The sequence below is a fragment of the Anolis sagrei genome, chromosome X (genome assembly GCF_037176765.1).
Source record: "Anolis sagrei isolate rAnoSag1 chromosome X, rAnoSag1.mat, whole genome shotgun sequence".
Lineage (NCBI taxonomy): Eukaryota > Metazoa > Chordata > Lepidosauria > Squamata > Dactyloidae > Anolis > Anolis sagrei.
In genome coordinates, this window is record NC_090034.1 from 85,781,172 (window position 1) to 85,802,220 (window position 21,049).

The 21,049-nt window shown below is 45.1% G+C and overlaps 1 protein-coding gene across 2 annotated transcripts in view; it reads right to left on the reverse strand.

Moving 5' to 3' along the window:
* Positions 1-21,049, reverse strand: part of GRIK3 (glutamate ionotropic receptor kainate type subunit 3) — a 252,343-nt gene that overhangs the window by 73,829 nt on the left and 157,465 nt on the right. For both annotated transcript variants that reach the window (XM_060784031.2, XM_060784032.2), the window contains exons 5-7: positions 14,519-14,572; positions 4,872-5,045; positions 4,573-4,716 (exon numbers count right to left, since the gene is read on the reverse strand). In XM_060784031.2, the coding sequence (XP_060640014.2) occupies positions 4,573-4,716; positions 4,872-5,045; positions 14,519-14,572 (372 nt within the window). The remainder of the gene's footprint in view (positions 1-4,572; positions 4,717-4,871; positions 5,046-14,518; positions 14,573-21,049) is intronic.

Sequence of the window (21,049 nt, forward strand, 5' to 3'; positions counted from 1 at the left end):
CCATGCCCCATGCTGTGCACCAGAAAAAGCCACACAGGTTGCAGCCTTCGCAGTGGGACCGTCATTGGCTTCTTGTGCAGAGAAATGCCTTCTGCTCAACACCTCCCCAAGGAGCCCCACTGCTTCTTTATGGTTTCTGCTTCCAGTAGCAGATTTTGCAAATGAGCAACTGGTTGGAAACACCGGGAAGCAACAACATCCCTGGGAATAAAAGGGAGCTCAGCTGGAAAGAAGGCGCATCTGCAGAAGTAAAGCAGGAGGTTCTGTGCCAACACACCAATGCTCTCTTTCCTCACTATTTTGGCCCACACAGAAGGAGCCGGAACACCTAGATTGCATTCCCAAGAAATGATGGCCTTTGGGGCAATGCCTTTGGACCTTCGCACTTGAAGGAGTGCCTCTCTCTTCTACCTTTTGTCCCAAGAGGACGAGACCAAAGCCAGAGTCCCAGAGGAATTAACCCAGGGGCCCAGTATTGAAAGTTGCCCTCTTGGCCACATCTGTTCCAGTGCCAAAGGTGTGTTATAGAACACCTCTCAGGGTTAATGGCTTTCAGTATCTGCTCTTTGCAGAACTAGAAACCTGAGGATTGAAGGAAAATTTCAGGTGATGGTGCAAAATTCTTATTTAGGGGACAGTGTGCTCATTTTCCTCATCCCCTCCAGACTCCCAGTACTCTGCTGTCAGTAAACACTGTGGCCAGAGATCCATACTGTATCCAATGAAGCATTTCTGTCTTGATATTACCATCACTTATGCATCCAGACACACAACTGCACCAGGAGCATATGGCCTCATGCACGCACTGGAGGCCTTGCATCTTTTGGGGCCACGGGTGGCGGAATGGGTCAAACCCTTGTGCTGCTGAATTGCTGACCTGAAGATTGGCAGTTCAAATCCATGGGATGGGGTGAGCTCCCACTGTTAGCCCTAGCTCCTGTCAACCTAGCAGTTTGAAAGCATGCAAATGTGAGTAGATCAACTGATACCGCCTCAGCAGGAAAGACAAAAATATGCTCCATGTAGTCATGCCAGCCACATGACTGGGAGGTGTCTGTAGACAACACAGGCTCCTTGGCTTGAAAATGGAAATGAGCATTTCCCCCAGAGCCAGAGATGAGCACTACCCCCAGAGCCAGAAATGAAAGGAGAAGCCTTTGCCTTTGTTTGTGTATTTGTGTTTCATTATATTTCAATGTAACAGGGTACTGAATGTTTGCCTCCTCAAGGAGAAGGGCAGAGTATAAATAAATTGTTATTATTATTATTATTATTATTATTATTATTATTATTATTATGCATCCATTGGATTCTTGATAACACTATGTAACAAAATTTGAAAAAAAAATCTGTTCCAGGTTTGAAAGTGTTATTTCCTGTTTAAGTGTGCTGTCCTTACTTTGAAATCAGTTCTTCTACTCCAGAAACTTTGTTTTGCGGCTGCCACAAAACTCTATGACTCTGTGAGATGAGATATTCATTGAATAACTAGAGCAAAATGTGCTGCAGGATGTCCCTCTCATAAAAACAAGGTTTTGACAGTTTAATAAACTTTTCCCATGTTTTTGTGATAGAACCAATTAAGAAATGACATTTATAACCCAGGAACAAAAACCATGTTACATAGTGTAATCCCCCTTAATCCTGACTTCACACCCCTTGAAATCTTGGCTGGATCATTGTTGGTCAAGCCCAACTAAAATGGACCCACCCAGTCAATCTTCTAATGTTGGGCCAATTTTATTGAGTCCATGGTGTTACTTGACTCAAGATAGCAGTATGGACTTGAGACCCATGTTGGCCTCCATGCCTTCTCTAACAAAGTACCATATACCCAAGTCAGGAGTGGAAAGCAGCACAGAAGAGCAATCTTGGAAGCATTGGGTTCCAGCGCTTTGACCATAATGTCCCTTGGGGGCTTCGTCGAATAATGAAACTGCAACTGGGGGGCGGAGAAGGGGCAAGTGGAGGCCTGGCCTACCTTGTTTATCTAGAGCACAACAAAGCTTGAGGGCAAACATTCAAGTAAATCAGCTTCCATCTCTCTGTTGCTTCTTCTCCTTTTGTCTGTCAGCCGCAGATGTGTACCAGCATGGAGTGCCTCTCATTTCCATGCAGACAATGGTGAGGTCAGCCCTTGAATGTCCTCCATGGCAACTCGAGTGGCACTCCATGCAATCACATCCACTTCATCCAGGAATCACTGATATTTCTGGCGTCTGGAGTCCACTCAGGAGGCAGGGCCAGGTGGAGAGGCCATACTGGCTGAGGTCATGGGTTAACTGGCCTGAGGTCAGCTCAAAGGATTTTGAGGTCTCCAGGGCGCCTTCATGGGGGTCAGGGTCAAGAATGGGCCTGCATCTTCAACCATGAACTGGAACCTCCCAGTTCCCTCTATAGACCCAAAAGCTGATTTCTTCCTTTTGCCATGTTTGGAGATGGAGGCCAACAGCAATGTTTCCAACTGGGACTTCCTTATATTGCAACTCACACAATAAAAGCTGTGGTTAGGAATGTAAGTTTCCATTTTGTATTTTTCCTAAAGATTTTGGCACAACATTCAACCACAGTTCATACTTTGTTTTTTGTTGTTTTTTTCAGGGAAGGGGATTGTTTGCATAAAAAAGATTCCATTTACAAGCAAATAAATCCCACCTAAATGTTAGGAAAGTTTGACAGTGAAATAGACTGCTTTGGATGCTGGTGGAGTGTCCTGCACTAGAGGTTTTTAAAGGTCTCTCAGAGGTACTTTAGCTGTGGGTTCCTACATAGCAGAAAGGGGTTAGACTAGATGCCTATTGGGTTCCACCTCTCTATGCTTTTGTGATTCAGCAACCCAGAGTCATGGAAGGCACCAGACAGACATACTGCCTGATGAGAAATTGTGTTGAGGAGAACCTTTCCATGACTATGATGCCATTCAAGATGCCCCCCTCCCTCAGAGCGATGTATTTGAAGTGGGCACCAAGGTACAATATTCATTTTGTTTAATGTAAAGAAATGCTGACACTTGGGATGTCACAAAGTCACCCTTTGACTCCTTGTCTTCCTAGCACAAGGGTCTGCCAAAGAAGCCCCTTCCCTGCTTCGCCGGCCCAAACCCTGCTTCCCGCACCCCTTTCATGCCAAACCCGGATGGGGAAATGGAGAGGGCTGCTGGCAAGGCAGTGGTAATTGCCCAGAAAATATGAAGTGAGTCCCTTCCACTCCCCTGACGCTCGGCTCGCTCCTGTCTGTGGCTCTGCCAAGAGAGGAGCCTCCGTCGGCAAACACAGAGGTGCGCCGGCTGCCAATTTCCCTATGATAGTCTCCGCTATTCACTAAGTGGCTGACAGATGTGCCAAGCAAACACTCCTCAACAAGGCAGAGAGGAAAGGCACACACTCACCCATACAAATGATGTTTGCATTTTTCTCTGAAACTATTGCAAGAGAGGAAAGCGTCAGATAGGAGAAGGGGGGAGGCTCAATGCTCAGAAAGGCAGTGCATACTTTACCTGTGGGAGGACCCATGTTCTCTCCCAAAGCAGCTCCACTTTTTGGGAAGACCCAGCTGGATCTATGGGAGTGGAATCCTAAGGGCATCCCTCCCCTCAAAATAGAAATTCTGCTTTTGCAAGTGGAGTCTTCCTTCAGTCTCCAAATTTCTAACATGGCAGTTATGCAAAATATCATTGATGCATCCAAAGAAAAGGGGCAGTGAAAGCAACTGAGGGACTACAGACACAGGAAATACAGAAGAGTTCCAGATGAGAAAAAATGTTTCCTACCTTGCTTTTTGGAAATTTGGAGACTGAAGCAAATTTGAAGGAAAAATGACTGGGATAGAACTACTATTTGGGAGGCAAGGATTTCGTTGCTTGCCATGGCTACTCCCACTTGGAAGCTTGGAAAAGACACCGCCAACTACAGTAGACTAGACCAAGCTGATTGGTCCAATGTATTGATTCATCAGCTCTTAGTGGAGATCCAACAGATCTCAGCTGGTGATAATGACAATAGTCCACCCCAAGAAAGGTATCCAAGCCAGCCTGAAGACCCAGTCCTGCTCCTGAGTCCTAACTATCCTTCTGAAGAATCCCTCGGTAGTTTCAGTTTTCTGGCTCCAACAGATGCTTGGTGCTTTATCTTTGGAATGCTAACTGTTCATCCAGCTTCTTGTGTTACAACAAGGCCTGACTCTTGAGTCCCAGAGAATTGAACACAAAGAGACCAGCAATGCAATCAATCCAGACTCATTCCTGGAGGAGGCTACAACTTTCTGTTGCACCAAAGATTTCCTCCAACATAGACAGAAAAAGAGATACTTTCCACACCAGCTCCCATGTTTCTGCAATGGTCTGACAATTCAGGGCATTCAGGCCCCGCCAAATATCCTAGCCAATTTCTAAAGCAAAAACCAGAGAGAAGCCCTATGGTCTTTCCTTTCCTTTCCTTTCCTTTTGTTTCCTTTTGTTTCCTTGTCTTTCTTTGTCTCTCCTTTCCTTTCTTTCCCTTTCATTTCCTTGTCTTTCCTTGTCTTGTCTTTCCTTTCCTGTCTTCCCTTCCCTCCAGAAGGGGCCCCTCTCCTTACCTCTTTGATGAAGTTCATGAAGCGCCCGCCGAAACGCCAGGCCTTGTGCCGGTGGCACTGAAGGGAGTTGACAGTCATCTGGGGGGCCCGCTGGTAGCACACAGAGACAATGTGGACGGCGTCATACAACAGGGCAGCATCTGTCTAAAATGTAGGGGAAGGACGTTGTCTCCGGTCATGGTGCTGTGGGCCAGGAAGGGGCCAACCCAGAAGGAGGGGACCATTCCTCTCCCTCCCAGGTGGGTCCCCAAGGAGAAAGGGGGTAGATATCAATGGGTACACTTAGAGGGACCCCGTACCATCATGACCCCTGATATCAGCCCTGGCTCCGGTTTGGGTGCAGTCTGCAGCCGCTCCATGGACCACTTGTCGATGATGTTGGATACATGGGGGTTCTCAATGTTCAGGATCCGGAAACCGGTCAGGTTGACTCCGGAGTAGCGATACTGCTCCAGATCCAATGCATAAAGGTCCTTTGGGGAAAGGGAGAGAAACCACACTTCAGAGTCTTGGCTGCTCTCTACTGAGATTGAGGCGCTTTTTTGCTGGGGATGTCAGCTAAGTCCAAGACCCTCTGGGAATTTGCATGCATTTTACGGAAGCCCAGTGGAAGGATTGGCCAGTGGATAATCAAGGATAATGAAGGGAATAACTGGTCGCATAGGGAAGCTGATGAAGAAACAACCTGCAAACTAGCTACAGACCCACTAAGAAAATCCAACAAATGCTATGTTCAGAAAAGGGCAAGAGTGATCCTCTCACCTCTGCAGGAGTCTATTGTATACCATGCAGCTGTGGGCAAGTCTACATAGGAACTACTAAATGCAGCATTGTCAAAACATGAATCAAGGAACATGAAAGGCACTGCTGACTAATTCAACCAGAGAAGTGAGCCATAGCAGAACACTTGATGAACCAACATGGACACAGCATAATATTTGAGAACACAGAAATGCTGGACCACTCTAATAACCACCATGTTAGACTACACAAAGAAGCCATTGAAATCCACAAGCATGTGGACAATTTCAACAGAAAGGGGGGGAAAACAATGAAAATGAACAAAATCTGGCTTCCAGTATTTAAAACAACCCTCTAAAATACTGGATACTGGATAACAGTACTGGATAACAGTAAATCAAAAAAAACACTCAAAAACAGGGGAATTCCAGACAAGAAACAATCAAGGCCAGCTAATCACCTCCCAACAAAGGATTCCCACAGGCAGTAAGAAGCCAGAACTTGAAATGCTAATCAAGGTGGACAATTAAAACATTCACACTAGCCTCGAACAGACAAGAGTTCTTTCTCTCACCCTGGACATTTCACAGATATACAAACCCCAATTTCCTAGTTTCCTACAGACCTCACAACCTCTGAGGATGCCTGCCATAGATGCAGGCAAAACTCCAGGAGAGAATGCTTCTGGAACATGGCCATTCAGTCTGGAAAACTCACAACAACCCAGTGACTCCAGCCATTTATTTATTTGTTTATTTATTTGTCGTGTCAGAGCAACCAGTCCATTATATTACATTTCTAACAGAACAAAGCAAACAAACAGACAAATACAAAACTTGTGAGTTTGGTAGTTGGTTAGATGTCCTTTGACCAGTATCTGGCCACTTGGAGTGCTTCCGGTGTTGCTGCAAGAAGGTCCTTCATTGTGCATGTAGCAGGGCTCAGGTTGCATTTCAGCAGGTGGTCAGTGGTTTGCTCCTCTCCACATTCACATGTCGAGGATTCCACTTTGTAGCCCCATTTCTCAAGGTTGGCTCTGCATCTCGTGGTGCCAGAGCGCAGTGCCTTCCAAGTCACCCAGTCTTGTGTGTGCCCAGGAGGGAGTCTCTCATTTGGTATCAGCCATTGGTTGAGGTGCAGGGATTCAGCCTGCCACTTTTGGACTCTCGCTTGCTGAAGTGTTCCAGTGAGTGTCTCTGTAGATCTTAGAAAACTATTTCTAGATTTAAGTCGTTGACTCCAGCCATGAACGCCTTCAACAATAAATCAAGGTACTTATTTTGGAGGAAAAATGTTGTGTTTTGGTATTTGTTCTGTGCACAATTTGTTTTGCACAGAAAATAATACACAGATATATATTTTTTCCTGTGCAGAAAATGATGCTCTCTCATCAAAACAGGCTTGTGCAAATTCTGCACAGAAACAGCCCAGAATGCCATAATGGAAGAAACCTTTCTCATAGCAAGAGGGAAATGGCTAAAATCACTCCTTGCTTCCCTCAATAAAAACATTTCTCTGGAATGGCATCCCAAATGCTGATGAATCCAGTGAGTTTCCAAAAACAATAGGCAGTGTGTTTTATGTTATTTGAGTGGTTTAATAAAGGTGTTTTATGTTTTATGCTGTTTTATGTTTTAGAATACCTTTAAAATTAGATTGTTTTCATGGCTGAGAATCTTTTGTTCCTCTGAGAGCAGATAGGCACTTAACAGTTTTCAGGGGCATCTTTGACCACTTTTAAGCAAAAAAGACTCGCACACAGCATCTTAAGAGCTTTAGAACTGGAGATCTTTTTAAGGTCTCTAAAACCTTCCCATTCTATTCTTCCTCTGCAACATTTATCTCTTGATCCCTGACCTTTTGGGCGACCTGGGATTTACCCTCTCAGTTTTGCACAGCATACCACCCCCAGACTGACGGGCAAACAGAGAGGATCAACCAGTGCTGGAGCAATACCCGAGATGCTACACAAACTACCAGCAGGATAATTAGTCAAAATATTTGACCTATGCTCAGTTTGTGTACAATAATTCCATGCATGTGATGAGATAGTTTACGGTCACAATCTCTGCACTTTGCCAACCCCAGAGGTCATCCAGTCTGACCCAGTCCTCTTTACAGAATGGATGGCATGCATCAAATATATATATATATATATATATATATATATATATATATATATATATATATATGGCCTATAAAGACCTAAACGGTTTTGGCCCAGTTTACCTGTCCTAACGTATCTCCCTCTATGGACCATCTAGGACCTTAAGATCATCTAGGGAGGCCCTGCTCTTGATCCCACCACCATCGCAGTCATGTTTGGTGGGGATGAAGGACCACCTTATCTGTGGTGCCTCCTTGGCTGTGGAACTCCCTCCCTAATGAGATTAGATTTGCTCCCTCCCTTCTGACCTTCCAGAAGAAGCTTAAATCCTTGTTATGGGATCAAGCACTCACATAATAGTTTGTTTTTTTCCGGGAAGACAAGATGTTATTGTACCATACTTGGACTGTTTTGGACGAATGCAGCATTTTTCTGAATGAAGCACAGAGTGTTTGAGGACTGGGACATCCGTAGGGATACCAAGTGCTTGTTTATAAAGCTATTGTCCTCCCAACCCTGCTATATGCCTGTGAGACGTGGACTGTCTACAGACGTCACATGCAATTCCATCAACGCTGCCTCCAAAAAATCCTGCAAATCTCTTGGGAAGACAAGTGGACAAATGTCAGTGTTCTGGAAGAAGCAAAGACCACCAGTATTGAAGCAGTGGTCCTCCACCATCAACTCCGCTGGATGACCACATTGTTTGGATGCTTGACCTAAAGCAGTTGCTCTACTCTGAACTCAAGAACGGAAAACGGAATGTTGGTGGGAAGGAAAAGAGATTCAAAGATGGGCTCAAAGCCAACCTTTACAACTCTGGTATAGACACTGAGAACTGGGAATCCCTGGCCCTTGAGCGCTCCAGCTGGAGGTCAGCTGTGACCAGCAGTGCTATAGAATTTGAAGAGGCACGAATGGAGGGCAAAAGAGAGAAATGTATATGGATGTATTTATTATGTTTTATTTTATGTTTGGCATTGAATTGTTGCCTGTTTGGAAGCCATTCTGAGTCCCTCCTTGGAGGTCTAGAAGTTTATAAATGTTGCAAATAAATAAATAAATATGAATGTCCAGTAATCACACAGGCACTTGATGAGGCCAAGCAGCTTACAAAACCAAAGCAGACAAATGCAGCAAACCAGGCTAGGATCGGAAGCCATGCCAACAGGTATATCTCTCAACCAAATACTTAAAAGGTAGACAACCTGCCAAGAAATTGGCAGCCAGGTACAACGGACCCTTTAAGGTTAAAAGGCTAGTCAATGAAGTGTCTGCAGAACTAGAATTCCCTAAGACCTGCAGAATGATTCACCCAGTATTTCACTTCAGCCTCCTCAAACCATCTCCCGAAAGCAACCAATGGAACCCAGTCAAACCCCCACCACTACCCACCATGAAAGGAAGTAACCAACATTATGAGGTAGTGGAAACCTTAGACTCCGGGATTTGGAAAAACACCCTATAGCATTTCTCCCCAGTGAATCTGAGTGGGTAAAGGAATCTGACATAAACGCACCCCACTCAGCAAGTGGTTCCACACACAATACCCACAAAAATATCCAAACCATGGAGTGGGAGGACTGCTTTTGGAGTGGCGTGTTGTCATTATCTCTATCTCATGCCATCCAACTATCCAACTATCAGCCATTCTGACACAGAGCACATGGCCATATGAACATGGCCATAAGAACCAGCCATAAAACTCAATTGACCTGAGGTGGGAAGATAGTGGGCTCTGGAATGTGGAAAGAGGCAACCTCCAGGTGATTTATGATATTGTAGCTAGGCCTATATAAAAGGGCATTGAGAGACTCTTGTATTCCAGACAATACAGAGGTATGGTATCTTCAGCCTATGTGCATCTTGGCGTGTTCTTTCTTTCAAAACTAATCCACAGCAGCACAGTGGGAGCTGAGAAACCTTACACAGAGGCACTTTGCTTGCTTCTATGACCGACTTCCCCATCTGAAAACGATTGCCTTTTTTGAAATTAATGGAAGGGAGTGCTAGGCCTGGCATGGAGCCTGGTTCTGCCCCTTGGCACACAGTGCAAGTGGCGCAGGGGGAATCTGGGCCAGCCCTTCTCTAATACATGCTTTAATGCCTATCTTCACTCTGCAGAGCTGCTCTGGAGTATGAACGTCTGCCCTTGAAGGGCCTGAGATCCCGACCTTACATCCGAATGGAGCCAAAGGGAGACAGGAGGGGAGAAAAGGATATTGGCAGCATCCCCGAGGAAGGGAGAAATCATTCCAAGGAGAAACTGGTTTGGATCACAGATCTTGTGCTTATATAAAAAAGCAAAACCAAGCTTTGCTTTTTGGAATTTATTCTGGAATATTTTCAAGCCATGGATGTTGGATGCAGGAACCACAGAAACGGAGGGTTCTGGACTGGACCCTTCACCAAATGACAAAATCCAAACTTCCTTAGGATTGGGAAATGGTAGTTAAAGCAGTATCAAAGTTTGATATTGCACGCCATTGATCTTGACTTAAATCAAGAAATAGTTTTCTGAGATCTACAGAGACACTCGCTGGAACACCTCAGCAAGCCAGAGTCCAAAAGTGGCAGGCTCAAACCCAGAACCTCAATCAATGTCTGACACCAAATGAGAGACTCCCCCCTGGGCACACAGAAGACTGGGCGACATGGAAGGCGCCGAACAGATTGTGCTCTGGCACCACGAGATGCAGAGACAACCTTAAGAGTTAAATAAATAAATAAATAAATAAATAAATAAATGGGGCTACAAAGTGGAATCCACGACATGTGAATGTGGAGAAGAGCAAACCACAGACCACCTAGTGCAATGCAACCTGAGCCCTGCCACATACACAATGGAGGACCTTCTTGCAGCAACACCAGAGGCACTCCAAGTGGCCAGCTACTGGTCAAAGGACATTTAATAGAATACCAAGTCTGCAAACTTCGTGTTTTGTTTTGTTTGTTTGTTTGTTTAATGCAATACAACTGTTTTGGTTCACTCCTGACATGACAAATAAATAAATAAATAAATAAATTTGCACAATGTTAATGCATCTAGATGGGGCTTCCCAAGGGTGTATGCACTGGTATTCCATTAACCACTAGTCAAAAAACAAAGTATGGATTGTCGATGTTGCAATCCCAGATGACACCAGGATTGAAGAGAAACAACTGGAAAAGCTGACATGATAGGAGGATTTAAAGATCGAACTGCAAAGACTCTGGCACAAGCCAGTCAAGGAGGTCCCAGTGGTGATTGGTATGCTGGGCGCAGTGCCTAAAGACTTTGGCCTGCACTTAAACACAATCAGCGCTGACGAAATTACCATCTGCCAGCTGCAGAAGGCCACCTTACTGGGATCTACACGCATTATTCGCCGATACATCACACAGTCCTAGACACTTGGGAAGTGTCCAACGTGTGATCCAACACAACAGTCAGCAGAGCGTCTGCTGTGGACTCATCTTGTTGTGTTTCAAATAATAATAATAATCCTTCTCTCCTGGCCTTCCCATGCAAAACAAGGCACAGATATATAATGGAAGGGAAGGGAATGAAAAGAAAATAAAAGAAAGGACTCGGAAAGGCTATTTTTTTAAAAGAAATTATCCTGGCAAAGTAAAAACTCAGTGAGCAAAATATAATGATTTTCCTGACAAGGGTACCTTTGGCTTCTCCCACAATTTCCCACAATGTTGAGGAAACATTTCATTGTAAACCTGGGAGTAACTAATACCATTACACTACAGAAATGGCCAAACATCCAGATGATTTCAAAAAATCCACTTCCCCATTACCTCATGAAACATTTTAAAAGAATGCTGGCCCTCACGCTTAAAATATGCAAAGAATTCTCTATCCTACACTTGAGGCTAAACTAATGTGATGAAAAGAGTGGCTTCCCGGATTTTAAGTGTAGCACTCAGCGGCATTGAGTAAATGTGATGAAGTGGCTAGTGTATGTGCTCCCTTAATCTCTTTCTTCACACAGAGCACCTTTTTGCCACATTAGTGGAGCCCTTCCCTTCTCCCCATTTCCAAAATCTTTTCCTGGATGCCCTCCTGCCAGGTTTCACACTCAAAGCCCAGCTGTTCCCTGGAACCGATCGCGAAGGAGGCTCCTTTGGGGACCTCTTAGCGAAACACAACAGACTAATCCGGCAGAAAGCAACAGCTCCGGAAAGAACAGCGCCTGGAGGAACGTTCGGCTTAGGAAATATCTTTCCCCCGATACAGCTGTTATTTTGGGGAAGTGGCACTAATTGTAATTGCTTATCTATTAATTTATTATAATCCAACTTTGCAACACACCCCTTTTTCATCTTCACCTTCAGGCTTTCTTTTTCCATAAACTGATTTGCAAGTAAATAAATAAAATAAAACCTAAAACTTGTTTTATTCCCAGAGTTTCATCTGGGCCCAATTAATGGGAGGTTATCAAAGAATGATGCAGAGCTGCGGCAAAGAGATAACAGTGGCAGCAGTAATTAACACGTTGCTTTATTTGGGAGGAAGGGGGCAATTTTTGTCTCTCTCTCTATATGTGTGTGTGCGTACGTGTGTCTGTGTGTGTGAGAGAGAGAGAGAGGACTGAATGAAAAGTAATGCCTCCACCTTCGTTACTTGGGTTTGGATGGGAATATTTTAATAAATCAAACGCAGAAATAATCCTTAGAATGTGCTCTTTAACTGCCACTATTCACTTTTCCAAATAATCACCAGACAATTGGATACATTTCTGCCAACAATGAACAGGTTTTCTGAAGCTGTTACGGAAGAAGTCAACACTTTGTCTCCGCAACCAGCATCTCACAGTTCTCTCAAGGTCTTCATCAGAAGCATAATGATGTCCCCACAGATCTTCTTTCATTATCGGGAACAGATGGAAGTCAGAGGGTGCTAAATCTGGACTGTATGGAGGATGTAGCACAGTGGTGAGATCAAGTCTCTGAAGTTTCAAGTCGGTGCGCTTTCATTTCAGGCATCAGCATCCTGGATACCCATCGTGCACAGATCTTCCGATAGCCAAGCAAAGCAATAATGTGACCCACACTTTCTTGTGAAATGCCGATTATGCTTGAAATTTCTCTCTGAATGATACGACGATCATCCTGAGTCAATCTGTTAACCTTTTGTTTGTGAAACTCGGTGGTTGCTGTCATGGGACATCCAACTCTTTGTTTGTCACGCAAGTCAGATGTTCCCACCTCAACATCTTTAAACTCACTCGCCCAACAATGCACAGTACTCACATCAACACAATCACCATAAACAGCTTGCATTTTCTGATGAATTTCCTTTGGGGTGACACCTTCTGCTGTCAAGAATTCAATGACTGCACGTTGCCTAAGTCACATTGACTAACCGTCTGCTCAGGGTTCCATACTTTGCACTTTAACAACACAACCATTCAATGCTAAGGCTTCCCACTGAAATGGAGAGTCTATTGAACAAGCTAGTACCTGCCACATACCAGTACTGCCATCTGTTGAGGAGTTACAAAGGTGGGGGCATTACTTTTCATTCAACCTTTGTACATATATTTAATACAGATGTTTTCATAGATGGGGTTTTGCCTGGTGGGAAGAGATGAGGATCTCATATTTTGGCTGCCTTATAGTCTATGATGGAAGGAAGGAAGGGTGTGCAAGACACAAATGGGAATATTCACGATTTTCCCTTTAGATTCCCCCTAAATTTAATCTTCCACTCTTAACTCTCCCTTTATGAGAGAGGAGCTGTATTGGACTACCTCACGAGACTGTTGTGAGAGCAAAGTCACAATGGGAAATTCAGCCGAGGGGGCTGGGGACTAAATTGTGGAACGAATGCAGTTTGGCCCCTCTTCAACTGTCAGGGTTTAAAGTTTTGGGAGTTGTACTTTGACAAGATCTTTCTCCTCTTTTGTGCTCATCAAACTGCAACTATTTCATCACACTAGAGAATGACTCCACTTTAAATCTGGTTACTGCCACAGGCAGAATTCTGGGGTTTGTAGTTTAGTGAGGCTATTAAAGGCTCATCCCTAAACTACAACTCCCAGAATTCTGTAGGAGGCAGCAACTGGATTTGAAGTGGATTCATTCTCTCGTGTGATGAGGTTATAAGTCTCGGGATTCCACAGCATTGAGCAATGGCAACTGCATTAATTCTACAGTGTAGATTCTGCACAAGCTGCTGAATCCCATCAGCCTCCAAATAGGTTCTACACTGTGTTAGCTGCTCTCAGTTTCCAACTAAAACCCAGAGTGGATTCACTTGGGAGCCACTTTTGCCACTGAAGGGAAACCTAGACACATGTTTTATGTTCTCATCTGTACAAAAATCTCCTCTTTGGATTAGAAAGTGGCTGCAAAAATCAGTTCAAAAGCTGTTAGATGAGGGCTGTATTTGAGTTTCCTCCATTTCCTGATTTCTCTGGCCAACAACAACAACGTGATTTTCTATTTTCTTGCCTCCTGTAAGAATCTAGCCATTTCCAAAGCTTGCACATTTTTCTGAGTTAGTGAAGTAAACATATTAAATGTTTTTCAGATGGACAGACGGATATATTAAATAGATTGCATAGATCTAGATGATACACAGCCATGATGGCTGCCTCCTGTCCTTGTGGCTCTTCAGCAGTGAAACTGTCCAAGTCTGGCCAGATGCCCGTACAAGATGCAAAACTAAACTGGGGGAGGAAATAGCTTGGGGCTGGATCCGCTCTCGAGGCGCATGTGTGCGCTTCGCTGAGCCAACATGTAACAGGCTGGCTGCATTTTTTTAACACAGAAAATATTAATAATAGTCACAGACCTGCTGGTCTATTTTGAGCGGCAGCATTGCGGTCATCTGCTCTTTTCCCAGTCTGAGCAAAAGCAAGCTCTGTTCAGGGCTTTTCAGTTTGTTTGTTTGTTTGCTTGTTTATTAAATATCCCTAATGTTTGCTTTCAGTCTATAGAGCCACGTGCAAGAAAAGATGTCATTTGGGGAAGGAGGGGAAGCATTGTTCTTCAATGGCAAATTGAAAACAACTTCAAAACCCAATTGAAAGCAAACCAAAAAAAATAAAATAAAACATAGAGGGTTTGGAAGCTAAAGGAAGATGGATGCATGGGCCTTACCAAAGTGGTGAAGATGAAGTGGTAGTATTCCGTCATCATCCCCATCGCCATGGCCTGAGGAAGAAAACAGATGGGAAACTGTTAGAAAAGCAGCAGAAAGGAGGATTCAAAGAGAGGCCTTGTTGGTGGCCGGTTTGGCTGCCTCCTTGGCATTTTAGTAAAGGTAAAGGTTTTCCCCTGACATTAAATCTATTTGTGTCCAACTCTGGGGGGTGGTGCTCATTTCCATTTCTAACCCGAAGAGCCAGTGTTGTCCATAGACACCTCCAAGGTCATGTGGCCAGCATGACTGCATGGAGCGTCATTACCTTCCCACCAGAGCAGTATCTATTGATCTGCTCATATTTGTATGTTTTCAAACCGCTAGGTTGGCAGAAGCTGGGACTAACAGCTTACGGCACTCCATGTGACGTCTGTAGGGATGTGTTATTGCCCCAATCCTATTCTCCATCTTCATCGCTATGATACTTCCCCTTGTTAATGGGAAGCTCACCACCGGAGTGGAAATCATCTATCGGACAGATAGCAAGCTGTTTAACCTCAGCAGACTGAAAGCCAAACATCTGTTATAGAACTCCAGTATGCTGATAATGTCGTCTGTGCGCATACAGAAGAAGATCTACAAGCCACTCTGAACACCTTCGCAGAAGCATACAGGAAGCTTGGCCTGTCACTGAACATCGAGAAAACCAAAGTGCTGTTCCAGCAGTCACCAGCCATCCCCTCCCCAATGCCAGAGATATAGCTTAATGGTGTAGCATTAGAAAATGTTGACCATTTCCGCTACCTTGGCAGCCACCTCTCCACCAAAGTCAACATCGACGCCGAAATACAACACCACCTGAGCTCTGCAAGTGCAGCATTTTCCTGAATGAAGCAGAGAGTGTTTGAGGACCGGGACATCCGTAGGGATACCAAGGTGCTTGTCTATAAAGCTATTGTCCTCCCAACCCTGCTATATGCCTGTGAGACGTGGACTGTCTCTGCTGATACGCAATAATGCACAGGGGTTCCTCTTGGCATTGCAAACTGACACACTAAAGGTGCTGACAGAGCTGCGCACCACCCAGAAATGTGCAACTCATGCCAAGTAATGGCATTTGTAGGACTCTGCTGAATGAGCTGAATGCATCCATTTCATAACAGCTGCGTAAGGAAAGCCTCACTTGTGTGTCACACCCACAGTTTGGTGGCTCCAGCCTTCAGGGCTGCCTCCCACTTCCAGGCATGAAAATAGCACCTGCCAACCGAAGCGCACTGCTTTTGCCTGCCACTCCTGGGCCTGAACAGATGCACCAACACATTGTCTGAAGAGTAAGTGTTGCCCAGGAGAGTTTCCCCGATAGAAGCATAAAGTGGTACAGTGATTTAAAGGGGCACCGGGGCACCATATGCTGGCTCCCTCTTCCACATGCTTTTTGGGAGCTGGCCTAAGCTGGCAAAAGAAGTATCCACGTTTAATAGACATTGTGATAGAACACCACTGGGGCAAGGGAAATTTGTGCCCATTCTGCTTTGTGCAGCAAAGTTTTCCCATTTGCCCACACTGACAGCTAATTGAGGAGCCAACTCCGGAAGCACCCCCTTGCCTCATCGGGAGGAGGGTTGTGCTTGGTGACCGTGGGAGACCTAATTGGAAACATTTCCAGGTTGAAGGAACACTACAGAGGTAAAATGTGCAATTAGCAAAGTGGGTGGCAAGTGGGAAGGAAAGTAAAAACCTTTGTCGACGGCATCACATCAATGAGCACAAATCGCAAGCGCCTTGCGGGTTTCACCGCTGCCACCATCACTAAAATAGTTGGGAAGTTATGCTGACGCCAGCAGCCCCAGGAAGGCTGAACTCTTCCAAGGAGGGAGAATGGGAGAGATTCTCAACAAGCTGTGTGATTGGGATAATTCAGGGGGAGCCCTCCCAGCAAAACTTGCCACACGTGCCTCTATTCATCAGCAGCATCATGACTCAGAGCCATTGTAAAGGCTTCCCACAGACTGACTGCGAAGTTGTTCCATTTTTGATTTGATAAAGGAGGTCCGTTGGATTTCTACTCTGCTTGAGTCAGAACAAGGGAAGGAGGAAGGGGCTCATGTCAGACATAAGGATGTGGGGCATGACAAAGTGCCTCTGATGCATTTATAGTAGGAGACCCTCAGGTGGTTAGTGGCTTTTATAGCAAGGGACATAAGGAGGAAATCCACTCTGGGTTTAATCCAACCTTCACTCTGGGTTTTAGTCTGAACTTCAAAGAATCCATTCAAGATGGGAATGGGGCCTCTAAACTATGTTTATAGTTTACTTATATGCAATTAGAGTTAAGATGTAGGGTGTGCAGTTTGACACACAATCATTATTTAAGTATGCATATTATTATTATTAATAATAATAATAATAATACTTCACTTTATCTGTCCCAAAGAACATTGAGTGGCTTAACATAACAACATTAGCATACAATTTAAAATAAACATATATGCAAACATTAAAACAAAATTAAAGGTAAACAATATAAAAAATACAGCTAAAATCATTAAAACATATTCAAAATTAAAACCACAGTACCCCCTGACTTTAAAATCGTGTCTGAATAAATAGGCTTTAATCTGCCGTTGGAAGGACAGCAGGGAGGAGGCTATTCTGGCTTCCCTGGGAAGAAGGGAGTTCCAGAGTTGAGGGGCAGCCACAGAGAAGAAAGGCCCGCTTTCTCATTCCCACCAATTGACCTTGAGATGGAGGTGGGACCGAGAGAGGGCCTCTCCTGAAGATCTCAGGGCCCGGGCAGGTTCATATAAGGGGGTGCAGCCAGCTAAATACCCTGGACCTGAACTGTCTAGGGCTTTAAATGTCATAACCAGCACTTTGAATTGTTCCCAGAAACAGACTGGTAGCCAGTGGAGGTGCGGTAAAACCTGTACACCAACTGTGCCCATTCGCTGTAGCCAGCCCCAGTTAGCAAGCTGGCTGCAGTTCTTTGGATCAGCTGAAGTTTCCGAGCACTCTTCAGAGGCAGCCCCACATAGAGCGTGTTACAATAATCCAGACAGGATGTAACTGAGGCAAGTAGCCCAGTGTGCCCAGATCTGGCTTCTCAAGGAATGGGCACAGTTGGTGTACAGGTTTTAATTGTACAAAGATCCTCCTGTTCACTGCCAATACCTGGGCCTCTAGGTTCAGTGCTGACTCCAGTAGGACCCTCAAACTGTGTACCTGTGTCTTCAGGAGGAGTGTAACCCCATCCAGCACAGGCTGAATCCCTATTCCCTGATCTGCTTTCTGACTGATCAGGGATACCTCTGTCTTGTCTGGATTAAATTATAGTTTGTTTGCCCTCATTCTGTCCATTAGTGATGACAGACACTGGTTTAGGGTCAGGATAGGTTCCTCGGCTTTAGGTGGAAAGGAGTAATAGAGCTGGGTGTCATCTGCATATAGGTGGCACCATACTCCAAACTCTGGATGACCTCTCCCAGCAAGTTCTTGTATATGTTAAACAGCATGGCATGGAGAACAAAATGGAATTCAGAGGAACCACACAGGTCAACGACCAGGGGTCCCCCAGCAAAACCTTCTTGTTATGGCAGGAAGGACCGGTCACTGTAAGACAGTGCCTCCCAGTCTCATCCCAGCAAGATGACCCAGAAGAATACCATGGTCAATGGTATCAAAAAGCCGCCGAGAGATTCAGTAGAACCAACAGGGACACACTTCCCCTGTCTTCTTCTCTGCGTTGGTCATCCACCAAGATGACCAAAGCTGTTTCTGTTCCAAAGACAGACCTCGAACCAGATTGAAATGGATCTAGATAATCTGTTTCACCCAGAAATATATACTGTTGTTTTCCTTATTAAAATATTTTTTTCTGTATTAAAATATTTGGGGGGAAAGAACTGGGGCTCAGCACTTTGAACAGAAGTGTCTCCTTCAAGTTCATGGCATTCTTGGAGAGGTTTTTTGAAATCTAGCACAGAAGTCATCAATGTCCCAGGCACAGAAGCAAAATAGTGGCTACTATCCAAAGCCAAGGTTGCCAAAGTCCTGCAGACCGTCAGTCAAGGCTGGCGTGATGGCAAATCACAACAATCACAAAGTTCTGAGGCTGCAACTCTACTCTGATTTCTCTTTTGAAGAAAGAAAACTAGATTTCCATCTTTGGCAGGAGGTCTGCTGCCCAAAGTGAGGGCCCCCAGGGAGACAGTGGCCCACGCTGAGCCCTCAAGGGACCACTCCCCGTTGTCACAGCCAGCCATCTGCTGCAGCTCTGAGTCGCTGTCACAAAAGGCAGGTGTTGTTGGGGAGCGCTCCGACGTTCTTTCGGCATGAAGCCAACAGGCCTCCATCTCTAGCTGGAGGGAGCCTGGCTTTGTGTTAACTCTGCTGGAATTACTAGGGCAGAATGTAGCTCAGAGGAACAAGAGAGCCATTTTGCAAAAGGAGGATGCTGAATGATTCAGGAGGAAAGAAGGAAGGAAGGAAGGAAGGAAGGAAGGAAGGAAGGAAGGAAGGAAGGAAGGAAGGAAGGAAGGAGTGGAGAAGCTGATCCCCAGCGATGCCACCAAGCAATGCAGAGCAAAGTCATGTGACTTTGACATGTGCAGAAACGTCAGCTTTCTACATCAATTGAGACCAATTTTGGCACAGGATGAACCAGCCATGCAGCTTCAATCCATATGTTGGACTTGTTCAGTGTGCAGCTCAGTTTCACCATCAATGACTGACTCCAGATGCTTCTCAGAACATCTGTATGCATCAGGACCATTGTCAATAGAGGGGAGAGATACATGTTACCCTCCAACTGGTAGTACAACCAGCTGCAGAAAAGCCCTGGCTTTTGATGCACTGAGAAGCAAAGGGGCAAATCCTTTGGCTTCTGCGACAGCATCTGTTCAGGGACTGAAACCAACCTGGTTGCTGCTCTGGGAAACCTCTGCTGATCTATGGCATTATTTAAAGGATGAGGGAAGGCATGCTGCCTTGGAAGTAGAGATCTACTTTTCTTTGAATCTGAAATAAGACAACTTCCTACTAAAGAGATGAGACTTCGGACCTTTTCACATGGGGCAAAAATGCCCCATTTTGCTATTTTATTTCGCAGCTTGGACGGGGGCCTGCCGTGCACAATTACACAACTTGCGGCAAGCTCCGCCCACTTTCCTCCCAAGGTGGAGGTGAAGCGCCAGACCTCACAACCTCTGAGGATGCTTGCCATAGATGCAGGTGAAATGTCAGGCGAGAATGCCTCTAGAACATGGCCATATAGCCCGGAAAAGCCTACAACACCCCAGTGATTCCAGCCATGAAAGCGTGCCTTGTCTCCCAGCACAGGGAAGAAAGTGTAGTTCGGGTAGCTCCAACAGAGCAACTCACATTTTTCTCCCCAAATCCCTGCGTGATGGCAGAAGGGGTGGTGGGGCAATGTGCGTTGCCACGCGTTGCGTCCTATCTGCCATTTAATGAGGGGAGGGAAAGGGTGACAAAGCACCCTCTCCCACCTGTCCATGTGATAAGGGGAGGAAGGAGGATGCACAGTGTGCCACAAGCCACCCTGTGCGCCTTCTTTTTTGCCAGCAATTGCTGGTGCAATGGCACAGCCCTGTTCATTTTGCCTATTCATCTATTTCAGTTTTGGGATATGTCTGATCCTGGGGGTTCTTTTGTGGTCCTTGACCCCTCCAGACTCCCTCAAACCAACCCTATTCTTAACTGAGTCATTTGTAAGTTGGATGTTTGCAACTTGTTATTCAGAGTCCACTGTAAACACTATGTGTTGTTGATAACAGATTTGTGTAAATGGCAGAATACTGAAACTTTTTGCTGTTGTCAAATTTTTTGACACCCCAACATCAAGCTAAGTGGACTCCATTTGAGGTTGGAAACCACCATTTAAGATGCAGTGCTCTAGATGGCTTTTGTGAGGAACAGGAGCCCGACTGGTTGGATTTGGGGCTTCTCCCAGCAAGGCTCTACTTCAGCTCTCATAAACATTTAAACAGGTTTGATTTGTATCTCTAGATTTTGTGATAAGGTTTGTTATGGAGATACTGTTCTTCCCTGAAAGGACACATCACAGGATTGGCTCGATCTGGAAGATAACTGACAACAGCTGATCTCCCTGTAGCGCAAGATCTAAGTTGGATGTTTGTAACTCAAGGACTGCCTATATCTAGTTATAGGAAGCTAGCAGTATGCTGCTCTGCTACCAACCATCTACTCTTCTCTGGTCAATAAATAACTGTATTGTGGGGCTACAATCCCACAAAATAGTGAGTTGGGGCAAGGGAGGAGATGTGATATAGTTCAAATTGGTGTCCCTTACAAATATTTATGGATTTCTGGATTTCAGTCTTGGATCTCTCCTTTAGAGCTAAGTTTGGTTATAACAATGAGTTACAACTCATTGTCATAACTCATTGTTATAACCAAAATGAGTTCTAAAGGAGAGATGCAAGACTGAAAGTTCTGGTTCTGGATCACATTCAGTCCCATTTGCATCCAAGGCCAGTGTCCTGGAATGACCAGGCCATGTCCCCTGAGCC